The sequence below is a fragment of the Telmatherina bonti genome, assembly GCF_933228915.1.
Source record: "Telmatherina bonti genome assembly, chromosome: 3".
Lineage (NCBI taxonomy): Eukaryota > Metazoa > Chordata > Actinopteri > Atheriniformes > Telmatherinidae > Telmatherina > Telmatherina bonti.
The window spans coordinates 41,999,948-42,027,192 of NC_136621.1; the positions used below are offsets into that span (position 1 = coordinate 41,999,948).

Genomic DNA, 27,245 nt, shown 5'->3' on the forward strand with positions numbered 1-27,245 from the left:
CATCCATCCATCATCCATCCATCCATCCATCCATCCACAGAGGAACTGATACTCTGCATGTAGAAATGTAGATTTTAATGAGATAAAACACATTAGCAGCTTTATTGTTACATCAGTGTATAACATGTTCTACATCACATATGATTCCAGTCACATCAAACACTCTCATGTTTCTGCACTAAAGTATTAAGAGCACTTTGAAAACGATTTTTCTGAAACAGTTTAAACTGGCAGCACCAGTCGAGGAGGGATAAATAAAACCAGTAGATATTCAGTGTTTCACCCAAGCAGAACCGAAACCATCCCGTCCGGACCGACAGGGTTTCAGGTTCTTACAGGTTACCATGGAGACGGGACAGCACCATTGTATAAAGCGTGTTTAACCACGACTCTGGTGATGTTCTGCAGCATCATGGCTGCCAAACACACATGTTATCATGTACTGTTTGAGGATGGAGAGACAGTTGGGACATAGAGTCTGGTCTGAAGGACATAAAGGACAACACAAGAAGATGGAATATCTGCACACCATTTACAGTCATACATCCCATAATATCTGCAGTATCCGTTACATTATCACCACAATATGAACAAACACTGAGATAAATACCCAAAGAAAATCTAAAAGATTCATTATAACCCCGACCGGAGCACGTGAATCACAGAAACTCAATATTCTGCTGTTTTAGTTTCTTCTTCTCTTGTTGGATAGGATGAATTCTGGAGACTCCGACCTGTGCTGCTGTCAGGTCAAAACACCTGCAAAACAGCTGATGTTAGCATGCTAACACAATGAAAGAAGACGGGAACATGGCGAATAACATACCTACTAAACTAACGTACTAATCTTAGCATGCTAACACACTGAAAACTGTTATCATGGCAAGTAGCATACACACTAATCTAAAATGTTACCATGGCAACGTTAGCATACTAGCATGCTACCATTGCCATGGTAACACTAAACCAAGAGAGTGAACATTGTGAATACAACACACACTAAACTAATATACAAACCCTTGCAGGCTAATGTTACCATGCTGACATTAGCCTGCTTATGCTAGCGTGCCAATGTTAGCATGTTAACATTAGCATACAAACTCAAAGCTTTGCCTCGATCCACATTCTGAAGATCTATGAAATGTCTGAAAATGTTTAGATGAGCCAGATCTGTTTTTGGACGTCGTGACGTCCGGAGAGACGGAGACACGGAGACACATGGACTTTCTAGAAGCCTGGACGTGATTGGAGACGTACTTTGTAAGCTGCCACCATGCTGATGTTTGGCTTTTATATTTGGACAAAAGGGGGCGGAGTTTCAGAGAGTTACCTGCAACTTGATTGGATACCAATAAAGTAGAGTTCCATTGGTTTAACCGGTTTTAAAGTCACCAACATGTGGACAGGTTGTTGTTTAAAGCGCTGTGTAGAGTTACTGCCATCTAGTGGTGATGTGTGATACAGCTGTAAATGTACGGTGGCTGTCAGAGGACATAAATAAACAAATCCAGGTGCAGCCATGATGCCCTACAGGTAACTACATGTGCACTGTCTTCTTTTGTGGTGCTTTCAAGGCGTTACTGATACCGGTGTCCTAGCTCCTAGCAAACTCCAGTTGTTTGTCCATTCAGACACCGTAGCTAAGACGGTGGGAGCTGCATGTTTGTAAGCAGACAAAGGAATATTTTAGTGATGGGTTGTAATAGAGAGTCTGTGGATGAACGAAGAGACGCTGGACCGAACCTGGAGCGACCACGTGCCAGACCTGTCCGATCCACCAGACACTAAACCTACTGATGACCAGAAGCCTCGCCTCCTGCTGCGACACGCAAACTCAGTCTGACGAAGGTTAATGGAGAGAGGAAGAGGACGCTGCATCTGATTGGTGGACCGGCAGGCCGGATGGCAGCTGGGCCGAGCTCGGGCCTGACGCCACCGGGTTACCTCCCAGGTTCGAGGGTGTCGGGCGCGGGTTGAGACGGGGCGGCATGGGGTTGGAGGGGCGGATGAGAGGCGGCGGCTGCTGCAGGTTTGGGCGCGGCTGCAGGAAGCGAGCCTGCTGTTGAAGGGGCGGTGGCTGGCGGTGCAGGGAGGGCGTGGCTGGCAGGGACGGCCTCAGCAGGGGAGGGGGCTGGTGGAGGGATGAGGAGGCGTTGGATGTCACAGCAGTCTGAGCTGAAGAAGAAGAGGAGGCAGCAGGAGATGCACCTGAGGAGGTCACCTGACCCTAGAGGGAGGAAAAAGCAGCAGATTACACACACAGAACATTCCCAACCTGGAAAAGTGGCGCCCTTTCCGTAAAGGCGGCGATGAAACAAACAGCAGCACATGCAGAAAGCCATCCATCTACATGTAAGTAAAGATAAACATGTCACCTCCTCGTCCTCCTCGTCCGTGCTCTTCCCCGACGGAGTGGTGGAGCTGTTCTTGCCCTCCTCTCCAGAGGTGGCGCTGTCTCCGTTGGGAGCCTGCGTTCCCTGCTCTGCCTCCCATTCCTGCAGCACCTCCTCCAGGTTGAAGCGCCGGCGGTAATTCACAAAGAAGTTCTTCACCTGTCCCACCGTCTTGTTGCCGATGACATCGGCGATGGCCTGGAAGTCTTTCCCATACTTCCTGACACCTGCAGAACATCACAGGTGAAGAAACGTGTATCTTCATTTAATCAGGTGATCCAGATGGAGCCGCAATAATAAATAAACATCAGATAAAATAATATAAACTCTAGAAACAGGAGTCAGTTCCAGACTCACCAAGTCTTTAAACGGTATTAAATCTGTTATTTCAGGTTCTTTTCTCGTATAATTCATGATAACTTGGCAGAAACGGAGACTGAACCCACATTCGACCCGGGCAATAAACCAAAAATTTACCGATACAGAAATTTACAACGATAAGGGACATAATGTTGCCCATGTCGGTAATTCACTGTTTCTTTCTTATTGGTCGTGTGTAGCTCTGCTGCTGTCCCCTTAAGACGGCGTACTACGTGTACGGCATGTTAGTCACGTGAATCTCCCCAATCCAGTCTGTAACTGGGAGGGAGGCAGATGCTGCAATGGCAAATGTCGATGTGGTCGAGAAAGTGCAGCAGCTTGTTCCCAAAAAAAAATGCTTCATCTATCAATTAGTTAAATTCTGGATTGAACAAGGACGACATTGATAAAAAACAATGTCCAATGTAAACTGTGCAACTGTTGCGACCATAGGTTGCAACATGTCGAGGTAACACGCCACGCTCTTCCACCACCTGCAGTACAACCACCTGGTTCTGCAAGAAGCAATCAGGAGGACAAGCAAAAAGTGCTCCACATCGAGGTAGCTACGGAACAAAGCATTTGCTAGTTCTCAATGATGGACTGAAACTACCGCTATCACATTAGCAAAGGACATGGCTGCCATTGCTACTGTGGCGCACAAAAGGTTTACACACCTCATGAAAACCGTTGACAGGGAATACGGCCTGCCATCGCAAAATATTATAAAAAAAACTGTACATCCCAGCAGGTACAGAACGGAGAGAGAAAAAGTCGTTGGAGAGTTAAGATGCGTTCAGCGCGTTGCAGTTACATCCCATCTCTGGACCAGTCGATGAATGGATCCCTACACCAGTCGATGAATGGATCCCTGCACCAGTCGATGAATGGATCCCTACACCAGTCGATGAATGGATCCCTGCACCAGTCGATGAATGGATCCCTGCACCATTCGATGAATGGATCCCTGCACCATTCGATGAATGGATCCCTGCACCAGTCGATGAATGGATCCCTGCACCAGTCGATGAATGGATCCCTGCACCAGTCGATGAATGGATCCCTACACCAGTCGATGAATGGATCCCTACACCAGTCGATGAATGGATCCCTACACCAGGTGATGAATGGATCCCTACACCAGTCGATGAATGGATCCCTGCACCAGTCGATGAATGGATCCCTGCACCAGGCGATGAATGGATCCCTGCACCAGGCGATGAATGGATCCCTGCACCAGGCGATGAATGGATCCCTGCACCAGGCGATGAATGGATCCCTGCACCAGTCGATGAATGGATCCCTGCACCAGGCGATGAATGGATCCCTGCACCAGGCGATGAATGGATCCCTGCACCAGTCGATGAATGGATCCCTGCACCAGTCGATGAATGGATCCCTGCACCAGTCGATGAATGGATCCCTGCACCAGTCGATGAATGGATCCCTGCACCAGTCGATGAATGGATCCCTGCACCAGTCGATGAATGGATCCCTACACCAGTCGATGAATGGATCCCTACACCAGTCGATGAATGGATCCCTACACCAGTCTGACAGCACATCGATGAGAACTGGCAACGTCACACCAGAGTGCTCAAGACGGCATATGTTCCATCTGATCACATGTCTGCATGGGACATCATGGAAGAGGACCTTGTTGCCATGACAAAGGTCAATGGCGTAAATATAGTGAAGGCTGCTGGGATCAATAAGTGGATGCGGGTGCAGGCTGCCACCTGGCAGTCAGTAAGTGTGCACATCTTGATGGGGATATCTTTGGGTGGTCATTAGCTGCTGTATTCTGTTGGTGTGGGATAAATTCTATAATCTCGGCCACATTTTAATTATGTCTAGTTGCCATTTAACATGGCTACAGGAGAAACATATCGATAGAAAATGATAGTTAAATGGCTACAGCTATTTATTCTTATTTGTTTTTGTGTGTGTGAGCATGTACATTTCAGAAAACCCCCTGAAAAACGGGCAATGAATGGCTGCTGGAAAAAGAAGGCATTATGGAAGGCACAACGAGAGATGAACCTACCAACACACCAGGTGAACCTGCATGTCCTACCAGATGGGATCCATGCAGATGAGCCGAAGAACGCTATCGCAGGTAGGTTACATGAACCTGGGTATTTCATTGTCTTTTTGTGTCGGAGTTCAGGTAATGATTGTTGGAACTGCTCTAATCTGTCATTTAAGATGAAATCACAATATAAATATAGTAATTATTGATAAGAAATAATAATTATTTATGACTGCAGGATCCAGCTGATGACAGAACATCAGGCCAACTCGTCCCAAGATGGTCAGACCTGGATGCCTTGGAGGCTGTGTCTACAAAGCTCTCGCTCCATTGGTGGAATTCACCGACGCTTTTTGGGGGAAGATTATGTCACCATCTCATCTGTGAAGCCTGTCTGACACATCCTCCATTCATGAGTGGTGGCTGAGGATGACGAGGCTCGTACCTAATCGGACATCCTCCTTGACGACTTGTCAGATCCCCCGCTGTAGAGCAGTGGGATATAGTTCTGTTGACCCACGGATCCAAGCAGCAGACATTTCTGCCGACTGTCACTGGCACCCAGGAGAAAGTGAAAACGAGATGAGGTCCGCTACAGAGAGCCTCAGTTTTCAACATCATCACAACCAAAGAAGCCAAAGAGAAGCTTTTTCAAGAGAAGTGAGGCTAACCCTTCAGCTGCACCCACTGTGCCACCTGAGCAAGCAGTAGAAGCTGATCTGAGCATCTGCTTAGTGCCTTCGGTCCAGGATGCATCAGGTAAACTTTCCTGTCTTTGCATCCCAGCCTCTAGTTCTCTATCCGAGCAGGTTTACAGCTCCGGAGGAAACACTGTCACTAGCTTCAGGTCCTGCCTAGAGATGGTAAATAACCTGCAGTGAACATGAGTCAGATTCACATCTACAACACGAGTCTGAGTAAACAGGTCAGCTGTTCAAGCTGCCCTTATTTTTAATCATCAGGGTTCTGTTGACATTTTAACAGTTTTATTTAACATGTTTGTTTTGAAAAGTTGTCGCTTAGCTCATGTCACCAGTATTTAGTTGTTGATAGTTTAGTTGTTCTTGACATTATTTATTTACTTACAAGATGGCCTTTGCACATAATAATGGCAATATTTAGCCAATAACAGTGTCCAAGAGACCACCTCCAGGGCTTTTACAGAGATGCAAGCCGTTGCACATATTAGCATCTGTTTTGCACATAATTTTTTTTCCATTTGGCAAATGGGAAATTTATTTATTTTATTTTTTATTTAGCTATTTTAAATTACAAGATATTCATCTTGTTTCTCCTTTTATAGAGATGCCAATGACTTAAAAACAGTCACGGTTGAGAACTTTGTTATGCAAGCGCTTAGTAATAGCCATATTTAGATTTTTTAAAAGGTTTTTTCTAAGAGATTGTATTTTTACTTTGTGTTTTGTCATTTTAAATTAGTTCAGTTTTGCTTAGTAGTTCCGTAAATCTAAAAGTACATGAGTATTCATTTACTTGTCGAGTGTACAAATACAGTCCTTTAAAGTGTCGTGGAAATATTTGCCTTTTTTTGCACATGGTAGTGGTAAGCAGGCGTAATTATCGTCCATTTATCGTTATCGAGGTGAGCTGGTCAAGATATCGTGATATTTATTTGGGGCCATGTCGCCCAGCCCAATGTTGAGTTGCACACCTGATACACAACAAGAGAAGAAGAGGAGGTAACAGGAAGATGACGCAGACACCGCCAAAATAAAGGAAGCAGGAGAAGTTGAGAACAGAAAAAAACTTTTTCTTGTTCTGGTGTTTCTGGGCAGTTGTAAACAATTGTAGGCGTATGCAGTACGTCACCACTACAACCGCTGTGGAGTTGCACTCTGAACTCAGCGCTACCCCCTAGTGGAATAACTGACTCAACCACGGCAACGTAAAGACGCATGGAAATATGAGGACAGAGACGTACGACTATGTTTGAGTTGGACGTCCAGAATAAATTAGTTTTTTTTTTCTTTGCGGTTTGTGTGCTATCTTCTTCCTGTACCTCTTCTTCTTCTCTGGTTGTGTGTCAACTATACAACTCAACACTGCCACCAGGGGTTTCTGGTGGCATTTTTTCTGGGTCAAAGACTGCTAGCTAAGTTCATGAAAACGGACCAATATTTTTTATGTAACCAACGCGGGAGGCGGACTGTAGAAGGAACCGGGCCGACGGACGACCCTGCAGGGCGAAGGACGATAACCGGGCCGACGGACGACCCCGCAGGGCGAAGGACGATAACCGGGCCGACGGACGACCCCGCAGGGCGAAGGACGATAACCGGGCCGACGGACGACCCCGCAGGGCGAAGGACGATAACCGGGCCGACGGACGACCCCGCAGGGCGAAGGACGATAACCGGGCCGACGGACGACCCCGCAGGGCGAAGGACGATAACCGGGCCGACGGACGACCCCGCAGGGCGAAGGACGATAACCGGGCCGACGGACGACCCCGCAGGGCGAAGGACGATAACCGGGCCGACGGACGACCCCGCAGGGCGAAGGACGATAACCGGGCCGACGGACGACCCCGCAGGGCGAAGGACGATAACCGGGCCGACGGACGACCCCGCAGGGCGAAGGACGATAACCGGGCCGACGGACGGAAGGATGATGGAAAATGTTTAAAACCGCTGGTGTAAATAACGCTATAGCAGTCCAGATGTGTTCGTGTCTGAGGAGAAAAGAAGCTCATCTTCCCTCATCACATAATCAGTAACAGTGATCAGACCTGTTGGTATCTGTACAAAGCTGCTGTTCCAGTAGGAATCACTGATAACAAGCAGGAGATGGAAGTTCTGCTTTGATGCTGGGATTTTCACCCACAACCGTCTTCAGGCTTTACAGAGAACGTTTAGAGAGTAGGAATCGTACCTTGTACCGCCAGGAGCTGCTCATCCGTGGTCCAGCGGGCGTTCACCTTCTGGTTGGACTGCAAATCCCATAATTCAGTTCAGGTTAAGGAACAAGAAGAAGCATCGAGTCTAAACACCTGGAGGAGAGTTTCGTACCTCAGGCAGCAGGAAGTCCTCGAGCCCGGTCTCCAGCATGTGTTTCATCCCACTGTTCATCTGTTTGGCATTCTGGACCTAAAGAAGAGCAGGTGTGAGTCTGGGTCAGGTTTCAACCTGGATCTGGTGTGAATCTGGATCTGGTGTGAATCTGGATGGGGTGTGAGTCTGGATGGGGTGTGAATCTGGATGGGGTGTGAGTCTGGATCTGGTGTGAGTCTGGATGGGGTGTGAATCTGGATGGGGTGTGAGTCTGGATCTGGTGTGAGTCTGGATGGGGTGTGAGTCTGGATCTGGTGTGAATCTGGATGGGGTGTGAATCTGGATCTGGTGTGAATCTGGATCTGGTGTGAATCTGGATGGGGTGTGAATCTGGATGGGGTGTGAATCTGGATGGGGTGTGAATCTGGATGGGGTGTGAGTCTGGATCTGGTGTGAATCTGGATCGGGTGTGAATCTGGATCGGGTGTGAATCTGGATCGGGTGTGAATCTGGATGGGGTGTGAATCTGGATGGGGTGTGAATCTGGATGGGGTGTGAATCTGGATGGGGTGTGAGTCTAGATGGGGTGTGAGTCTGGATCTGGTGTGAATCTGGATCTGGTGTGAATCTGGATGGGGTGTGAGTCTAGATCTGGTGTGAATCTGGATGGGGTGTGAGTCTGGATCTGGTGTGAATCTGGATCTGGTGTGAATCTGGATCTGGTGTGAATCTGGATGGGGTGTGAGTCTGGATCTGGTGTGAATCTGGATGGGGTGTGAGTCTGGATCTGGTGTGAGTCTGGATCTGGTGTGAATCTGGATGGGGTGTGAATCTGGATGGGGTGTGAGTCTGGATCTGGTGTGAATCTGGATGGGGTGTGAATCTGGATGGGGTGTGAGTCTGGATCTGGTGTGAGTCTGGATCTGGTGTGAGTCTGGATCTGGATCTGGTGTGAATCTGGATGGGGTGTGAGTCTGGATCTGGTGTGAATCTGGATCTGGTGTGAATCTGGATGGGGTGTGAATCTGGATGGGGTGTGAATCTGGATGGGGTGTGAATCTGGATGGGGTGTGAGTCTGGATCTGGTGTGAATCTGGATGGGGTGTGAATCTGGATGGGGTGTGAGTCTGGATCTGGTGTGAGTCTGGATCTGGTGTGAGTCTGGATCTGGATCTGGTGTGAGTCTGGATGGAGTGTGAGTCTGGATCTGGTGTGAGTCTGGATCTGGTGTGAATCTGGATCTGGTGTGAATCTGGATGGGGTGTGAGTCTAGATCAGGTGTGAGTCTGGATGGGGTGTGAGTCTGGATCTGGTGTGAATCTGGATGGGGTGTGAATCTGGATGGGGTGTGAATCTGGATGGGGTGTGAATCTGGATGGGGTGTGAGTCTGGATCTGGTGTGAGTCTGGATGGGGTGTGAGTCTGGATGGGGTGTGAGTCTGGATGGGGTGTGAGTCTGGATGGGGTGTGAGTCTGGATGGGGTGTGAGTCTGGATCTGGTGTGAATCTGGATGGGGTGTGAATCTGGATGGGGTGTGAGTCTGGATGGGGTGTGAATCTGGATGGGGTGTGAATCTGGATGGGGTGTGAGTCTGGATCTGGTGTGAATCTGGATGGGGTGTGAATCTGGATGGGGTGTGAGTCTGGATCTGGTGTGAATCTGGATGGAGTGTGAGTCTGGATGGAGTGTGAGTCTGGATCTGGTGTGAATCTGGATCTGGTGTGAATCTGGATGGGGTGTGAATCTGGATGGGGTGTGAGTCTAGATCTGGTGTGAATCTGGATGGGGTGTGAGTCTGGCTCTGGTGTGAATCTGGATGGGGTGTGAATCTGGATGGGGTGTGAGTCTGGATCTGGTGTGAATCTGGATGGGGTGTGAATCTGGATGGGGTGTGAGTCTGGATCTGGTGTGAATCTGGATGGGGTGTGAGTCTGGATCTGGTGTGAGTCTGGATCTGGTGTGAATCTGGATGGGGTGTGAATCTGGATGGGGTGTGAGTCTGGATCTGGTGTGAGTCTGGATCTGGTGTGAGTCTGGATCTGGTGTGAGTCTGGATCTGGTGTGAGTCTGGATCTGGTGTGAGTCTGGATCTGGTGTGAATCTGGATCTGGTGTGAGTCTGGGTGCGGTGTGAGTCTGGATGCGGTGTGAGTCTGGATGGGGTGTGAGTCTGGATGGGGTGTGAGTCTGGATCTGGTGTGAATCTGGATGGGGTGTGAGTCTGGATCTGGTGTGAATCTGGATGGGGTGTGAGTCTGGATCTGGTGTGAGTCTGGATCTGGTGTGAGTCTGGATGGGGTGTGAGTCTGGATGGGGTGTGAGTCTGGATCTGGTGTGAATCTGGATGGGGTGTGAGTCTGGATCTGGTGTGAATCTGGATGGGGTGTGAGTCTGGATCTGGTGTGAATCTGGATCTGGTGTGAATCTGGATGGGGTGTGAGTCTGGATCTGGTGTGAGTCTGGATCTGGTGTGAATCTGGATGGGGTGTGAGTCTGGATGGGGTGTGAGTCTGGATCTGGTGTGAATCTGGATGGGGTGTGAGTCTGGATCTGGTGTGAATCTGGATGGGGTGTGAATCTGGATGGGGTGTGAGTCTGGATCTGGTGTGAATCTGGATCTGGTGTGAATCTGGATGGGGTGTGAGTCTGGATCTGGTGTGAGTCTGGATCTGGTGTGAGTCTGGATCTGGTGTGAATCTGGATGGGGTGTGAGTCTACATCTGGTGTGAATCTGGATGGGGTGTGAATCTGGATGGGGTGTGAGTCTGGATCTGGTGTGAGTCTGGATGGGGTGTGAATCTGGATGGGGTGTGAGTCTGGATCTGGTGTGAATCTGGATCTGGTGTGAATCTGGATCTGGTGTGAGTCTGGATATGGTGTGAGTCTGGATCTGGTGTGAGTCTGGATCTGGTGTGAATCTGGATCTGGTGTGAGTCTGGATCTGGTGTGAGTCTGGATCTGGTGTGAGTCTGGATCTGGTGTGAGTCTGGATGGGGTGTGAGTCTGGATGTGGTGTGAGTCTGGATGGGGTGTGAATCTGGATGGGGTATGAGTATGGATGGGGTGTGAGTCTGGATCTGGTGTGAGTCTGGATGGGGTGTGAATCTGGATGGGGTGTGAGTCTGGATGGGGTGTGAGTCTGGATGGGGTGTGAATCTGGATGGGGTGTGAATCTAGATGGGGTGTGAATCTGGATCTGGTGTGAGTCTGGATCTGGTGTGAATCTGGATCTGGTGTGAGTCTGGATCTGGTGTGAATCTGGATGGGGTGTGAGTCTGGATCTGGTGTGAATCTGGATGGGGTGTGAGTCTGGATGGGGTGTGAGTCTGGATCTGGTGTGAGTCTGGATCTGGTGTGAGTCTGGATCTGGTGTGAATCTGGATCTGGTGTGAATCTGGATGGGGTGTGAATCTGGATGGGGTGTGAGTCTAGATCTGGTGTGAATCTGGATGGGGTGTGAATCTGGATGGGGTGTGAATCTGGATGGGGTGTGAGTCTGGATCTGGTGTGAATCTGGATGGGGTGTGAATCTGGATGGGGTGTGAGTCTGGATCTGGTGTGAGTCTGGATCTGGTGTGAGTCTGGATCTGGTGTGAATCTGGATGGGGTGTGAATCTGGATGGGGTGTGAGTCTGGATCTGGTGTGAATCTGGATGGGGTGTGAATCTGGATGGGGTGTGAGTCTGGATCTGGTGTGAGTCTGGATCTGGTGTGAGTCTGGATCTGGTGTGAATCTGGATGGGGTGTGAATCTGGATGGGGTGTGAGTCTGGATGGGGTGTGAGTATGGATCTGGTGTGAATCTGGATCGGGTGTGAGTCTGGATGGGGTGTGAATCTGGATGGGGTGTGAATCTGGATCTGGTGTGAATCTGGATGGGGTGTGAATCTGGATGGGGTGTGAGTCTGGATCTGGTGTGAGTCTGGATCTGGTGTGAGTCTGGATCTGGTGTGAATCTGGATCTGGTGTGAATCTGGATCTGGTGTGAGTGGATGGGGTGTGAATCTGGATGGGGTGTGAGTCTGGATCTGGTGTGAATCTGGATGGGGTGTGAGTCTGGATGGAGTGTGAGTCTGGATCTGGTGTGAGTCTGGATCTGGTGTGAATCTGGATCTGGTGTGAATCTGGATGGGGTGTGAGTCTGGATCTGGTGTGAATCTGGATCTGGTGTGAATCTGGATCTGGTGTGAATCTGGATGGGGTGTGAGTCTGGATGGGGTGTGAATCGGGATCTGGTGTGAGTCTGGATCTGGTGTGAATCTGGATGGGGTGTGAGTCTGGATCTGGTGTGAATCTGGATGGGGTGTGAGTCTGGATCTGGTGTGAATCTCGATCTGGTGTGAATCTGGATCTGGTGTGAATCTGGATCTGGTGTGAATCTGGATGGGGTGTGAGTCTGGATCTGGTGTGAGTCTGGATCTGGTGTGAATCTGGATCTGGTGTGAGTCTGGACGGGGTGTGAATCGGGATCTGTTGTGAATCTGGATCTGGTGTGATTCTGGATGGGGTGTGAGTCTGGATCTGGTGTGAATCTGGATGGGGTGTGAGTCTGGATGGGGTGTGAGTCTGGATCTGGTGTGAGTCTGGATCTGGTGTGAATCTGGATGGGGTGTGAATCTGGATGGGGTGTGAATCTGGATGGGGTGTGAGTCTGGATCTGGTGTGAGTCTGGATCTGGTGTGAATCTGGATGGGGTGTGAGTCTGGATGGGGTGTGAGTCTGGACCTGGTGTGAATCTGGATGGGGTGTGAGTCTGGATGGGGTGTGAATCTGGATCTGGTGTGAGTCTGGATCTGGTGTGAGTCTGGATGGGGTGTGAGTCTGGATCTGGTGTGAGTCTGGATCTGGTGTGAGTCTGGATGGCGTGTGAGTCTGGATGGGGTGTGAGTCTGGATGGGGTGTGAATCTGGATCTGGTGTGAGTCTGGATCTGGTGTGAGTCTGGATGGGGTGTGAATCTGGATGGGGTGTGAATCTGGATCTGGTGTGAGTCTGGATGGGGTGTGAATCTAGATGGGGTGTGAGTCTGGATGGGGTGTGAATCTGGATGGGGTGTGAGTCTGGATGGGGTGTGAATCTGGATGGGGTGTGAGTCTGGATGGGGTGTGAATCTGGATCTGGTGTGAATCTGGATGGGGTGTGAGTCTGGATGGGGTGTGAGTCTGGATCTGGTGTCAATCTGGATCTGGTGTGAATCTGGATCTGGTGTGAATCTGGATGGGGTGTGAGTCTGGATCTGGTGTGAGTCTGGATGGGGTGTGAGTCTGGATGGGGTGTGAATCTGGATGGGGTGTGAATCTGGATGGGGTGTGAGTCTGGATGGGGTGTGAATCTAGATGCGGTGTGAGTCTGGATGGGGTGTGAGTCTGGATCTGGTGTGAGTCTGGATCTGGTGTGAGTCTGGATGGGGTGTGAATCTAGATGCGGTGTGAGTCTGGATGGGGTGTGAGTCTGGATCTGGTGTGAGTCTGGATCTGGTGTGAGTCTGGATGGGGTGTGAATCCAGATGGGGTGTGAGTCTGGATCTGGTGTGAGTCTGGATGGGGTGTGAATCTGGATGGGGTGTGAGTCTGGATGGGGTGTGAGTCTGGATGGGGTGTGAATCTGGATGGGGTGTGAGTCTGGATCTGGTGTGAGTCTGGATCTGGTGTGAGTCTGGATGGGGTGTGAATCTGGATGGGGTGTGAATCTGGATCTGGTGTGAGTCTGGATGGGGTGTGAGTCTGGATGGGGTGTGAGTCTGGATCTGGTGTGAATCTGGATGGGGTGTGAGTCTGGATCTGGTGTGAGTCTGGATCTGGTGTGAATCTGGATGGGGTTCGAGTCTACATCTGGTGTGAATCTGGATGGGGTGTGAATCTGGATGGGGTGTGAGTCTGGATGGAGTGTGAGTCTGGATCTGGTGTGAGTCTGGATCTGGTGTGAATCTGGATGGGGTTCGAGTCTACATCTGGTGTGAATCTGGATGGGGTGTGAATCTGGATGGGGTGTGAGTCTGGATCTGGTGTGAGTCTGGATGGGGTGTGAATCTGGATGGGGTGTGAGTCTGGATCTGGTGTGAGTCTGGATCTGGTGTGAGTCTGGATCTGGTGTGAGTCTGGATCTGGTGTGAATCTGGATCTGGTGTGAGTCTGGATCTGGTGTGAGTCTGGATGGGGTGTGAATCTGGATGGGGTGTGAATCTGGATCTGGTGTGAGTCTGTATGGGGTGTGATTCTGGATGGGGTGTGAATCTAGATGGGGTGTGAATCTGGATCTGGTGTGAGTCTGGATCTGGTGTGAATCTGGATCTGGTGTGAGTCTGGATCTGGTGTGAGTCTGGATGGGGTGTGAGTCTGGATCTGGTGTGAATCTGGATGGGGTGTGAGTCTGGATCTGGTGTGAGTCTGGATCTGGTGTGAGTCTGGATCTGGTGTGAATCTGGATGGGGTGTGAGTCTGGATGGGGTGTGAATCTGGATGGGGTGTGAGTTTGGATGGGGTGTGAATCTGGATGGGGTGTGAGTCTGGATGGGGTGTGAATCTGGATGGGGTGTGAGTCTGGATCTGGTGTGAATCTAGATGGGGTGTGAATCTGGATCTGGTGTGAATCTGGATCTGGTGTGAATCTGGATGGGGTGTGAGTCTGGATGGGGTGTGAATCTGGATGGGGTGTGAGTCTGGATGGGGTGTGAGTCTGGATCTGGTGTGAATCTGGATGGGGTGTGAATCTGGATGGGGTGTCAGTCTGGATCTGGTGTGAGTCTGGATGGGGTGTGAATCTGGATGGGGTGTGAATCTGGATGGGGTGTGAATCTGGATGGGGTGTGAGTCTGGATGGGGTGTGAATCTGGATCGGGTGTGAGTCTGGATGGGGTGTGAATCTGGATGGGGTGTGAATCTGGATGGGGTGTGAGTCTGGATGGGGTGTGAGTCTGGATGGGGTGTGAGTCTGGATCTGGTGTGAATCTGGATGGGGTGTGAGTCTGGATGGGGTGTGAATCTGGATGGGGTGTGAGTCTGGATCTGGTGTGAATCTGGATGGGGTGTGAGTCTGGATGGAGTGTGAGTCTGGATGGAGTGTGAGTCTGGATCTGGTGTGAATCTGGATCTGGTGTGAATCTGGATGGGGTGTGAGTCTGGATCTGGTGTGAGTCTGGATCTGGTGTGAATCTGGATCTGGTGTGAATCTGGATGGGGTGTGAGTCTGGATGGGGTGTGAATCGGGATCTGGTGTGAATCTGGATGGGGTGTGAATCGGGATCTGTTGTGAATCCTGATCTTGTGTGAATCTGGATGGGGTGTGAGTCTGGATCTGGTGTGAGTCTGGATCTGGTGTGAATCTGGATCTGGTGTGAGTCTGGACGGGGTGTGAATCGGGATCTGTTGTGAATCTGGATCTGGTGTGAATCTGGATGGGGTGTGAGTCTGGATCTGGTGTGAATCTGGATGGGGTGTGAGTCTGGATCTGGTGTGAATCTGGATGGGGTGTGAGTCTGGATGGGGTGTGAGTCTGGATCTGGTGTGAATCTGGATGGGGTGTGAGTCTGGATCTGGTGTGAGTCTGGATGGGGTGTGAATCTGGATGGGGTGTGAATCTGGATCTGGTGTGAGTCTGGATCTGGTGTGAGTCTGGATCTGGTGTGAGTCTGGATCTGGTGTGAATCTGGATGGGGTGTGAGTCTGGATGGAGTGTGAGTCTGGATCTGGTGTGAATCTGGATGGGGTGTGAATCGGGATCTGGTGTGAGTCTGGATCTGGTGTGAATCTGGATGGGGTGTGAGTCTGGATCTGGTGTGAATCTGGATGGGGTGTGAGTCTGGATCTGGTGTGAATCTCGACCTGGTGTGAATCTGGATCTGGTGTGAATCTGGATCTGGTGTGAGTCTGGATGGGGTGTGAATCGGGATCTGTTGTGAATCCTGATCTGGTGTGAATCTGGATGGGGTGTGAGTCTGGATCTGGTGTGAGTCTGGATCTGGTGTGAATCTGGATCTGGTGTGAGTCTGGACGGGGTGTGAATCGGGATCTGTTGTGAATCTGGATCTGGTGTGAATCTGGATGGGGTGTGAGTCTGGATCTGGTGTGAATCTGGATGGGGTGTGAGTCTGGATCTGGTGTGAATCTGGATGGGGTGTGAGTCTGAATGGGGTGTGAGTCTGGATCTGGTGTGAATCTGGATGGGGTGTGAGTCTGGATCTGGTGTGAGTCTGGATGGGGTGTGAATCTGGATGGGGTGTGAGTCTGGATGGGGTGTGAGTCTGGATGGGGTGTGAGTCTGGATGGGGTGTGAGTCTGGATCTGGTGTGAATCTGGATGGGGTGTGAATCTGGATGGGGTGTGAGTCTGGATGGGGTGTGAGTCTGGATCTGGTGTGAGTCTGGATGGGGTGTGAGTCTGGATCTGGTGTGAATCTGGATGGGGTGTGAGTCTGGATCTGGTGTGAATCTGGATCTGGTGTGAATCTGGATGGGGTGTGAGTCTGGATGGGGTGTGAGTCTGGACCTGGTGTGAATCTGGATGGGGTGTGAATCTGGATGGGGTGTGAATCTGGATCTGGTGTGAGTCTGGATCTGGTGTGAGTCTGGATGGGGTGTGAGTCTGGATCTGGTGTGAATCTGGATGGGGTGTGAGTCTGGATCTGGTGTGAGTCTGGATCTGGTGTGAGTCTGGATGGGGTGTGAGTCTGGATGGGGTGTGAGTCTGGATGGGGTGTGAATCTGGATGGGGTGTGAGTCTGGATCTGGTGTGAGTCTGGATCTGGTGTGAGTCTGGATGGGGTGTGAATCTGGATGGGGTGTGAATCTGGATCTGGTGTGAGTCTGGATGGGGTGTGAATCTAGATGGGGTGTGAATCTGGATGGGGTGTGAGTCTGGATGGGGTGTGAATCTGGATCTGGTGTGAATCTGGATCTGGTGTGAATCTGGATCTGGTGTGAGTCTGGATCTGGTGTGAATCTGGATGGGGTGTGAGTCTGGATCTGGTGTGAGTCTGGATCTGGTGTGAGTCTGGATGGGGTGTGAATCTGGATGGGGTGTGAATCTGGATCTGGTGTGAGTCTGGATGGGGTGTGAATCTAGATGGGGTGTGAGTCTGGATGGGGTGTGAATCTAGATGGGGTGTGAATCTGGATGGGGTGTGAGTCTGGATGGGGTGTGAATCTGGATCTGGTGTGAGTCTGGATGGGGTGTGAGTCTGGATCTGGTGTGAATCTGGATGGGGTGTGAGTCTGGATGGAGTGTGAGTCTGGATCTGGTGTGAGTCTGGATCTGGTGTGAATCTGGATGGGGTTCGAGTCTACATCTGGTGTGAATCTGGATGGGGTGTGAATCTGGATGGGGTGTGAGTCTGGATCTGGTGTGAGTCTGGATGGGGTGTGAATCTGGATGGGGTGTGAGTCTGGATCTGGTGTGAGTCTGGATCTGGTGTGAATCTGGATGGGGTGTGAGTCTGGATCTGGTGTGAATCTGGATGGGGTGTGAATCTGGATGGGGTGTGAGTCTGGATCTGGTGTGAGTCTGGATCTGGTGTGAGTCTGGATCTGGTGTGAATCTGGATCTGGTGTGAGTCTGGATCTGGTGTGAATCTGGATGGGGTATGAGTCTGGATCTGGTGTGAGTCTGGATCTGGTGTGAGTCTGGATCTGGTGTGAGTCTGGATCTGGTGTGAGTCTGGATGGGGTGTGAATCTGGATGGGGTGTGAATCTGGATCTGGTGTGAGTCTGTATGGGGTGTGAATCTGTATGGGGTGTGAATCTGGATGGGGTGTGAATCTGGATTTGGTGTGAGTCTGGATCTGGTGTGAATCTGGATCTGGTGTGAGTCTGGATCTGGTGTGAGTCTGGATGGGGTGTGAGTCTGGATCTGGTGTGAATCTGGATCTGGTGTGAATCTGGATCTGGTGTGAGTCTGGATGGGGTGTGAGTCTGGACCTGGTGTGAGTCTGGATCTGGTGTGAGTCTGGATCTGGTGTGAATCTGGATGGGGTGTGAGTCTGGATGGGGTGTGAGTCTGGATGGGGTGTGAATCTGGATGGGGTGTGAGTCTGGATCTGGTGTGAATCTGGATGGGGTGTGAATCTGGATGGGGTGTGAGTCTGGATCTGGTGTGAATCTGGATGGGGTGTGAGTCTGGATGGAGTGTGAATCTGGATCTGGTGTGAATCTGGATGGGGTGTGAGTCTAGATCTGGTGTGAATCTGGATGGGGTGTGAATCTGGATGGGGTGTGAATCTGGATGGGGTGTGAGTCTGGATCTGGTGTGAATCTGGATGGGGTGTGAGTCTGGATGGGGTGTGAGTATGGATCTGGTGTGAATCTGGATCGGGTGTGAGTCTGGATGGGGTGTGAATCTGGATGGGGTGTGAATCTGGATGGGGTGTGAGTATGGATCTGGTGTGAATCTGGATCGGGTGTGAGTCTGGATGGGGTGTGAATCTGGATGGGGTGTGAATCTGGATCTGGTGTGAATCTGGATCTGGTGTGAATCTGGATGGGGTGTGAGTCTGGATGGGGTGTGAGTCTGGATCTGGTGTGAGTCTGGATCTGGTGTGAGTCTGGATCTGGTGTGAATCTGGATCTGGTGTGAATCTGGATGGGGTGTGAATCTGGATGGGGTGTGAATCTGGATGGGGTGTGAGTCTGGATGGGGTGTGAGTCTGGATCTGGTGTGAATCTGGATGGGGTGTGAGTCTGGATGGAGTGTGAGTCTGGATCTGGTGTGAGTCTGGATCTGGTGTGAATCTGGATCTGGTGTGAGTCTGGATCTGGTGTGAATCTGGATCTGGTGTGAGTCTGGATCTGGTGTGAATCTGGATGGGGTGTGAGTCTGGATGGGGTGTGAATCGGGATCTGGTGTGAGTCTGGATCTGGTGTGAATCTGGATGGGGTGTGAGTCTGGATCTGGTGTGAATCTGGATGGGGTGTGAGTCTGGATCTGGTGTGAATCTCGATCTGGTGTGAATCTGGATCTGGTGTGAGTCTGGATCTGGTGTGAGTCTGGATGGGGTGTGAATCGGGATGGGGTGTGAATCTGGATCTGGTGTGAGTCTGTATGGGGTGTGAATCTAGATGGGGTGTGAGTCTGGATCTGGTGTGAATCTGGATGGGGTGTGAGTCTGGATCTGGTGTGAATCTGGATGGGGTGTGAATCTGGATGGGGTGTGAGTCTGGATGGGGTGTGAATCTGGATGGGGTGTGAATCTGGATGGGGTGTGAGTCTGGATCTGGTGTGAATCTAGATGGGGTGTGAATCTGGATGGGGTGTGAGTCTGGATCTGGTGTGAATCTGGATGGGGTGTGAGTCTGGATGGAGTGTGAATCTGGATGGGGTGTGAATCTGGATGGGGTGTGAATCTGGATGGGGTGTGAGTCTAGATCTGGTGTGAATCTGGATGGGGTGTGAATCTGGATGGGGTGTGAGTCTGGATCTGGTGTGAGTCTGGATCTGGTGTGAATCTGGATGGGGTGTGAATCTGGATGGGGTGTGAGTCTGGATGGGGTGTGAGTATGGATCGGGTGTGAGTATGGATCGGGTGTGAGTCTGGATGGGGTGTGAATCTGGATGGGGTGTGAATCTGGATCTGGTGTGAATCTGGATGGGGTGTGAATCTGGATGGGGTGTGAGTCTGGATGGGGTGTGAGTCTGGATCTGGTGTGAGTCTGGATCTGGTGTGAGTCTGGATCTGGTGTGAATCTGGATGGGGTGTGAGTCTGGATGGGGTGTGAATCTGGATGGGGTGTGAGTCTGGATCTGGTGTGAATCTGGATGGGGTGTGAGTCTGGATGGAGTGTGAGTCTGGATCTGGTGTGAATCTGGATCTGGTGTGAATCTGGATCTGGTGTGAATCTGGATGGGGTGTGAGTCTGGATCTGGTGTGAATCTGGATCTGGTGTGAATCTGGATCTGGTGTGAATCTGGATGGGGTGTGAGTCTGGATCTGGTGTGAATCGGGATCTGGTGTGAGTCTGGATCTGGTGTGAATCTGGATGGGGTGTGAGTCTGGATCTGGTGTGAATCTGGATGGGGTGTGAGTCTGGATCTGGTGTGAATCTGGATCTGGTGTGAATCTGGATCTGGTGTGAGTCTGGATGGGGTGTGAATCGGGATCTGTTGTGAATCCTGATCTGGTGTGAATCTGGATGGGGTGTGAGTCTGGATCTGGTGTGAGTCTGGATCTGGTGTGAATCTGGATCTGGTGTGAGTCTGGACGGGGTGTGAATCGGGATCTGTTGTGAATCTGGATCTGGTGTGAATCTGGATGGGGTGTGAGTCTGGATCTGGTGTGAATCTGGATGGGGTGTGAGTCTGGATGGGGTGTGAGTCTGGATCTGGTGTGAATCTGGATGGGGTGTGAGTCTGGATCTGGTGTGAGTCTGGATCTGGTGTGAGTCTGGATGGGGTGTGAGTCTGGATCGGGTGTGAATCTGGATGGGGTGTGAGTCTGGATCTGGTGTGAGTCTGGATCTGGTGTGAGTCTGGATGGGGTGTGAATCTAGATGGGGTGTGAGTCTGGATGGGGTGTGAGTCTGGATGGGGTGTGAATCTGGATCTGGTGTGAATCTGGATGGGGTGTGAGTCTGGATGGGGTGTGAGTCTGGATCTGGTGTCAATCTGGATCTGGTGTGAATCTGGATCTGGTGTGAATCTGGATCTGGTGTGAATCTGGATGGGGTGTGAGTCTGGATCTGGTGTGAGTCTGGATCTGGTGTGAGTCTGGATGGGGTGTGAATCTGGATGGGGTGTGAATCTGGATCTGGTGTGAGTCTGGATGGGGTGTGAATCTAGATGGGGTGTGAGTCTGGATGGGGTGTGAATCTAGATGGGGTGTGAGTCTGGATGGGGTGTGAATCTGGATCTGGTGTGAATCTGGATGGGGTGTGAGTCTGGATGGGGTGTGAGTCTGGATCTGGTGTGAATCTGGATCTGGTGTGAATCTGGATGGGGTGTGAATCTGGATGGGGTGTGAGTCTGGATGGGGTGTGAGTTTGGATGGGGTGTGAATCTGGATGGGGTGTGAGTCTGGATGGGGTGTGAGTCTGGATGGGGTGTGAGTCTGGATCTGGTGTGAATCTGGATCGGGTGTGAATCTGGATGGGGTGTGAGTCTGGATCTGGTGTCAATCTGGATCTGGTGTGAATCTGGATCTGGTGTGAATCTGGATGGGGTGTGAATCTGGATCTGGTGTGAATCTGGATGGGGTGTGAGTCTGGATGGGGTGTGAATCTGGATGGGGTGTGAGTCTGGATGGGGTGTGAGTCTGGATGGGGTGTGAGTCTGGATCTGGTGTGAATCTGGATCGGGTGTGAATCTGGATCGGGTGTGAGTCTGGATCTGGTGTCAATCTGGATCTGGTGTGAATCTGGATCTGGTGTGAGTCTGGATCTGGTGTGAGTCTGGATGGGGTGTGAATCTGGATGGGGTGTGAATCTGGATCTGGTGTGAGTCTGGATGGGGTGTGAATCTAGATGGGGTGTGAGTCTGGATGGGGTGTGAATCTAGATGGGGTGTGAGTCTGGATGGGGCGTGAATCTGGATCTGGTGTTAATCTGGATGGGGTGTGAGTCTGGATGGGGTGTGAGTCTGGATCTGGTGTGAATCTGGATCTGGTGTGAATCTGGATGGGGTGTGAATCTGGATGGGGTGTGAATCTGGATGGGGTGTGAGTCTGGATCTGGTGTGAGTCTGGATCTGGTGTGAGTCTGGATCTGGTGTGAGTCTGGATCTGGTGTGAATCTGGATCTGGTGTGAATCTGGATCTGGTGTGAATCTGGATGGGGTGTGAGTCTGGATCTGGTGTGAGTCTGGATCTGGTGTGAGTCTGGATGGGGTGTGAATCTGGATCTGGTGTGAGTCTGGATCTGGTGTGAGTCTGGATCTGGTGTGAGTCTGGATGGGGTGTGAATCTGGATCTGGTGTGAATCTGGATGGGGTGTGAGTCTGGATCTGGTGTGAGTCTGGATCTGGTGTGAGTCTGGATGGGGTGTGAATCTGGATCTGGTGTGAATCTAGATGGGGTGTGAGTCTGGATGGGGTGTGAATCTGGATCTGGTGTGAATCTAGATGGGGTGTGAGTCTGGATGGGGTGTGAATCTGGATCTGGTGTGAGTCTGGATGGGGTGTGAGTCTGGATGGGGTGTGAGTCTGGATGGGGTGTGAGTCTGGATCTGGTGTGAGTCTGGATGGGGTGTGAGTCTGGATGGGGTGTGAGTCTGGATGGGGTGTGAGTCTGGATCTGGTGTGAATCTGGATCGGGTGTGAGTCTGGATGGGGTGCGAGTCTGGATCTGGTGTGAATCTAAACCAGCGTCCCATGTAAATGAGTCGTGGTCTTTGCAGCACTGTGGGAACTGGGAACACAGGGTGAAAGTGGAGGGCAGCAGTGTCCTACCTGTCTCTTGAGGGACACCAGCTCCATGTCCAGCTGACGCAGCAGTGTCGTGGCGGCAGAGGCACTGCAGGACACCGCCACCACGTCCTCCTGAGTCAGATACATGCCTTTAGGCGGACGGCAGCGAGAGCGCTGGTGGTGTCGGTGTTGCAGGGTTTGGTGTTCCCGCCGGCCTAAAGCCACCTTGGAGCCCAACACGGCTGGTTCTGGTTGGTTCTGAGAGGACGAGACGCTGTCTAGTCAGGATTACAGATGCTCTCTTCTCTGAAACAGATTTAAAACTTGTAAAACGTGGTTAACAGAGGAAAAGGGAAGAAACCGCGTGTCGGTCTGCAAACGAGTCACGTTTCAGCCTCAGTCGGATCCAGACCTTCAGACCACAAACCAGCTAACTAAGGATGCATTCACATCAGGATAGTCCGCTAGAACCGGTCCGGTTGGGAACTCGGTCCAGTTGGCAACTGGGTCCGGCTGGGGACTGGGTCCGGCTGGGGACTGGGTCCGGCTGGGGACTCGGTCCGGCTGGGGACTCGGTCCGGCTGGGGACTGGGTCCGGTTGGGAACTCGGTCCGGCTGGGGACTCGGTCCGGCTGGGGACTCGGTCCGGTTGGGGACTCGGTCCGGTTGGGGACTGGGTCCGGTTGGGAACTCGGTCCGGTTGGGGACTGGGTCCGGTTGGGGACTGGGTCCGGCTGGGGACTGGGTCCGGCTGGCGACCCGGTGGACGCAGTATGAACACCAAACGAGGAACCTTAAAGCCATTGCTATGTATTTACCCACAATGCAATGCTTCTCCGTTCTGTACCTAACCAGGGTAGTGGGCGCATGACGTCCCTCTGATGGCGGGAAATGTTCTCGCCGTCGATGAAGCAGAACGCTCCAAGAAATAACACATTTTTACAGATTTACGGCACTGAAGGCCAACCGCCGACTTTATGCGAAGATTAGCGGCTTTCAAGTTCGCCTTATGGCCCAAAGAATACAGTTCTGGTCCCGGTCTGGGTCCAGGTTCTGGTCGAGTCCAGGACGAGTCCAGGTCCCGGTCCAGGACCAGTCCAGGTCTAGGTCCAGGTCCCGGCCCAGGTCGAGTCCAGGTCCCGGTCCAGGATGGGTCCTGGTCCCGGTCCTAGTCCTGGTCTAGGTCCAGGTCCCGGCCCAGGTCTAAGTCTAGGTCTAGGTCCCGGTCCAGGACGAGTCTAGGTCCCGGTCCAGGTCTACTGAAATAGTGATGTTGAAGGGAAAAGAGAGGAAGCTCCTCCTCACCTCCTTCTTGGCCTCCTGGTTGGGGTCGTAGTCGCTGTCGTTCGCTTCGATGGGATTGGCTTCCTCCATCTCTTCATCACTATGGCAACAACAGGACAAGCTTTACTGACGGACAGTCAGCTACTGGCGGTAAAACGTCCCGCCTCCACGCTACCTCTGACCTGCCGTACGCAGGAACGGGAGACGGCGACACCAACGAGTGAAACTTGAGACGTTTGTACAAAATTAAACCTAAAGTTTCACAGCAAATGTTGATTATTAACATTTTATCTGCAAAAACTAAAGATACATGTTGATCGTCCACATGACAACATCTGGATCAGAAGTTCATCAGAACGTCGACCAGAATCACGTGGATCGCAGCAGCTGCCACGCGGTCGCCATGGCGACTCCACTGTGGGTGGGCGGTTAGAGGAGGAGCCCATCTGGACCGAACGGATGATTTAAACCCTGTTGGAGCAGGTAAAGCCAGATACACCGATGGGTTTGACCACCACGCACCTGTCGTCCTGGTTGCTCCTGCTGGCCAGTTTACGAGCTTGTCTGTCCATCAGGCTGGTTCTGGACCGCGTCTTCTTCCACGAGTAGTAGTACTTCACCAGACTGGAGATGGATTTATCTGGCAGCTGCAGGACACATCCCATAAGTACTGATGAAGCAGGAGGACTGGTCTACGTCAGACCAGCAGCCTGGTGGGACAGGAGAACACGTGTGTTGCTGCGGCGGGTTCTTACCATCTGCTGGATGCGGTGAAAGCTCTTGCCGTGGAAGCTGAAGGCCTGTTCAAACAGCACCTTGTCCTCCACCGTCCACTCGTCCGGAAACGGCGTGAAGTTGGGCAGGTCGGCCAGTGACTTCTCGATGTTGTGTTTGTGCCAGAAGAGCATGCCGAGAGCCTGGACGCACACGCAAAGAGAAGACGTAAACACAACAGGCCTGTGGAGCGTCAGTCCAGACGGAGCAGAGGGAAGACACAAAGCTGATTCATGTTCCAGGGCGGCACCATGTTTCACTCGCATGACCTTCGGACGGGGTTAGGAAGCGTTCCGCCAGAACCCGGTGAGCTCCGCGGGACGTAACGGGCAGGCGCCAAAATATCCAGGAAAATCTGGCAGAGTACTGCCGCTCCAGTCGCCGCCTGGAGGCGCTCCAGACCCAGGTAGGACCCCCAGGTAGGAGACCAGGCTGGGAACAGGGTGGAACTGTACGCTACTGTCCTTGCCTTCGGGACCCTGTTGGGGGACCCGTGTTAGGAACTGATCGAGGAGATGCTGCGTTCAGCTGCACTGGGATATCGCAGTTTCCTTCCTAAATGTATGTTTCTCAGCAGATCTGGAACCACACGCTGTAAAGACAAGAGGACAGACATGGACTGGACGGAGACTGGGCCCTCTGGACTTACCTGCTCCACGTTGTATCCATGCTTCTCCTTTGCGATGGCGATGTATTCATCCACTGTGGAGAGAAGCGGCGGCTATGAGTCTGCTCTAATGTCGGAAAACCAACAGAAAACTTGACCTACGTTTGGAGTCCGCGATGGCGTGATAGGGAGACCAGACCAGCATCCCTCCACTGTCTTTGTCCGAGTACTTGCTGGAACCTGCATGTAGACAACTTCTCTTAGCACAACAAACTTCTGAAACACAAAGCGAGTTTTCCTCTGAACCAGTGGATGTGTGACGTGTGTGTGACGCCATCAGGCAGCAGAAAGTCGTGCTGTGCGCTATAACAGCGCAGAAGCAGAGAGGTGACCGAGGCTACCACCCAGCCTAACGGCAACACTCCTCACCCGGGTCAAATTCAGGAATGTTCGCCTGGTAATCGGCTCCAACCCGCATTCCAACATCTGAAAAACAGGAGAAAATATGAGACTAAACAGGAGAAAAGTTGTGATTTTAAAACCCGCTCATGGAAGCGGAGACGAGCCAGAAGTGGTGTTCGAGGCTACCCGCACCGTGTTCGTCGTCGCTGCCGCTTTCCTCGGAAAAATGTCCGTTCGAGGCGTTGGACGGACTCTTGGTGCCGTTTGAGCGACCTTTTCCTAAATACTCCGAGCCTTTATCCATCATCCCAGGCATCTCTGCAGTAAATTTCCCCGTTCCCGGGTTCCGTGTCGGTGTAGAAAATGTCAGCTGGACCGGGACCTTTCTCTTCTGCAGTTCGCCACCCCGCCGCTGTTCTCCCAGTGGCGCTGTGGCGCTCGTTTCTGCGCACAAACATGTTTTTATACGCTCATTTCATGCCGTAACACAAACGAAAAACAACTGTACAAGTTCATATGATTTTTTTAAATGTTTTTTAAGAACAACAATTGTACCCCGAGAACGACATATCCCCTTTAAAACCCTGGCCTACAGAGATCGAATTACTCTGGCGGAAGACTTTTTACGCACCGTGGGGTAGCAGTGCGACTCTTGCTGCCGCGAAGCAGATCCTTCCGCCGACACAAACATAATAAAAAAGAAATAAAACAGACATAAAGAGAAAGATTATAACAAAATATATATTTTAAATATATGTGAATAATGATAATAAAAAATAAGTCAGCGATATGTGTGAATTTGAAATATTACTAACAAGTAAATATATATATTAGATAATCACAAGACATGATGTAAAATTAGGCACAGCAACTACGTTCAAATGAAGGAAATATTGTTAATTCTGTCCTCAAGTTTTTCTTTCTTCTTTGAAATTTACTCCTTTGCTGTCACGGTAAAACCAACAGAGGGAGACAAAACACACCAGTCCAGCATCTGAATAATTATAAACAAAAAACTACTTTTACAAAGAGAATAACCCAGCTGCTTCCAAAGTAGAAATAAGTCACTGATGAAGATTTAATTATATAATTTTGTAGAAACAAAATCTTGACACAATCAGCAATAAATGTTAAATATGTGCAAATGAGCATGCTATGAACACCATCCTGTCACCAGTTAACCCAGATTAACGGTTTATCCTGTCACCAGTTCACCCAGATTAACGGTTTATCCTGTCATCAATTCACCCAGATCAATGGTTTATCCTGTCATCAGTTCACCCAGATTAACGGTTTATCCTGTCATCAATTCACCCAGATTAACGGTTTATCCTGTCACCCCTTCACCCAGATTAGCGGTTTATCCTGTCACCCCTTCACCCAGATTAGCGGTTTATCCTGTCACCACTTCACCCAGATTAACGGTTTATCCTGTCATCAATTCACCCAGATTAACGGTTTATCCTGTCATCAATTCACCCAGATTAACGGTTTATCCTGTCATCAATTCACCCAGATCAATGGTTTATCCTGTCACCAGTTCACCCAGATTAGCGGTTTATCCTGTCACCACTTCACCCAGATTAGCAGTTTCCAGCTAAAGGTGAAGCACTTCAACACAAGCTACATGGAAAATAAAAAACTGTCAAGTCTGTTGCAGTACCTGAATTTGTTCAGTCTACTCAGAAATATTCCAGTTTCTCTACATTTTTTTTATCTGTCTCTACAGAATCGGACTCTACAGGACACATTTATCCACATTTTCACTGTCACTACTGTAAAACCAGCTAGCATCCTTGCTAGCCTCCTGTTTGAAACAGGGTTATGTAGCACTAGCTTAGTCAGTGCTAAGCTAATATTCTAGCATCTTTCTACTTTTCTCAGAACTTTTTCAACTTCAATGTAAGAATCTGTACATACTGTGTTCATGTTTAGTCCCTAAATACAGTAAATGTGAACTAAATATGTGACATATTAAAAAAAAAAAGAAAAAAAAAAAGAAAAGAAAAATGTACATTAGCTTAATGCTACAGTCTTACTACATAACATGAGTAGTTGT

General features: G+C 50.7%; 1 protein-coding gene across 1 annotated transcript; it reads right to left on the minus strand.

Annotated features, from left to right (window-relative positions):
• Positions 1 to 60: 60 nt before the first annotated feature.
• Positions 61 to 25,549, minus strand: rcor3 (REST corepressor 3). Its single transcript, XM_079264619.1, has 12 exons — positions 25,379 to 25,549; positions 25,214 to 25,270; positions 24,947 to 25,024; positions 24,827 to 24,879; positions 24,159 to 24,320; positions 23,926 to 24,050; positions 23,425 to 23,503; positions 22,162 to 22,377; positions 7,815 to 7,892; positions 7,678 to 7,735; positions 2,376 to 2,620; positions 61 to 2,227 (listed from the first exon to the last, which is right to left on the minus strand). Exons 1-12 carry the CDS (start codon positions 25,500 to 25,502, stop codon positions 1,850 to 1,852), a joined length of 1,653 nt encoding a protein of 550 aa, XP_079120745.1. The 5' UTR covers positions 25,503 to 25,549; the 3' UTR covers positions 61 to 1,849.
• Positions 25,550 to 27,245: the final 1,696 nt, after the last annotated feature.

What these genes read in the sequence shown, in the direction of transcription:
- rcor3 (XM_079264619.1), bottom strand. Translation starts at nt 25,502, where the DNA reads ATGCCTGGGATGATGGATAAAGGCTCGGAGTATTTAGGAAAAGGTCGC. An exon ending in CGCCATCGCGGACTCCAAAC is followed by an intron (nt 24,880 to 24,946) that starts GTAGGTCAAGTT and finishes TTCTCTCCACAG; the next exon opens with TGGATGAATACATCGCCATC. An exon ending in ATGGATACAACGTGGAGCAG is followed by an intron (nt 24,321 to 24,826) that starts GTAAGTCCAGAG and finishes GTGTGCGTCCAG; the next exon opens with GCTCTCGGCATGCTCTTCTG.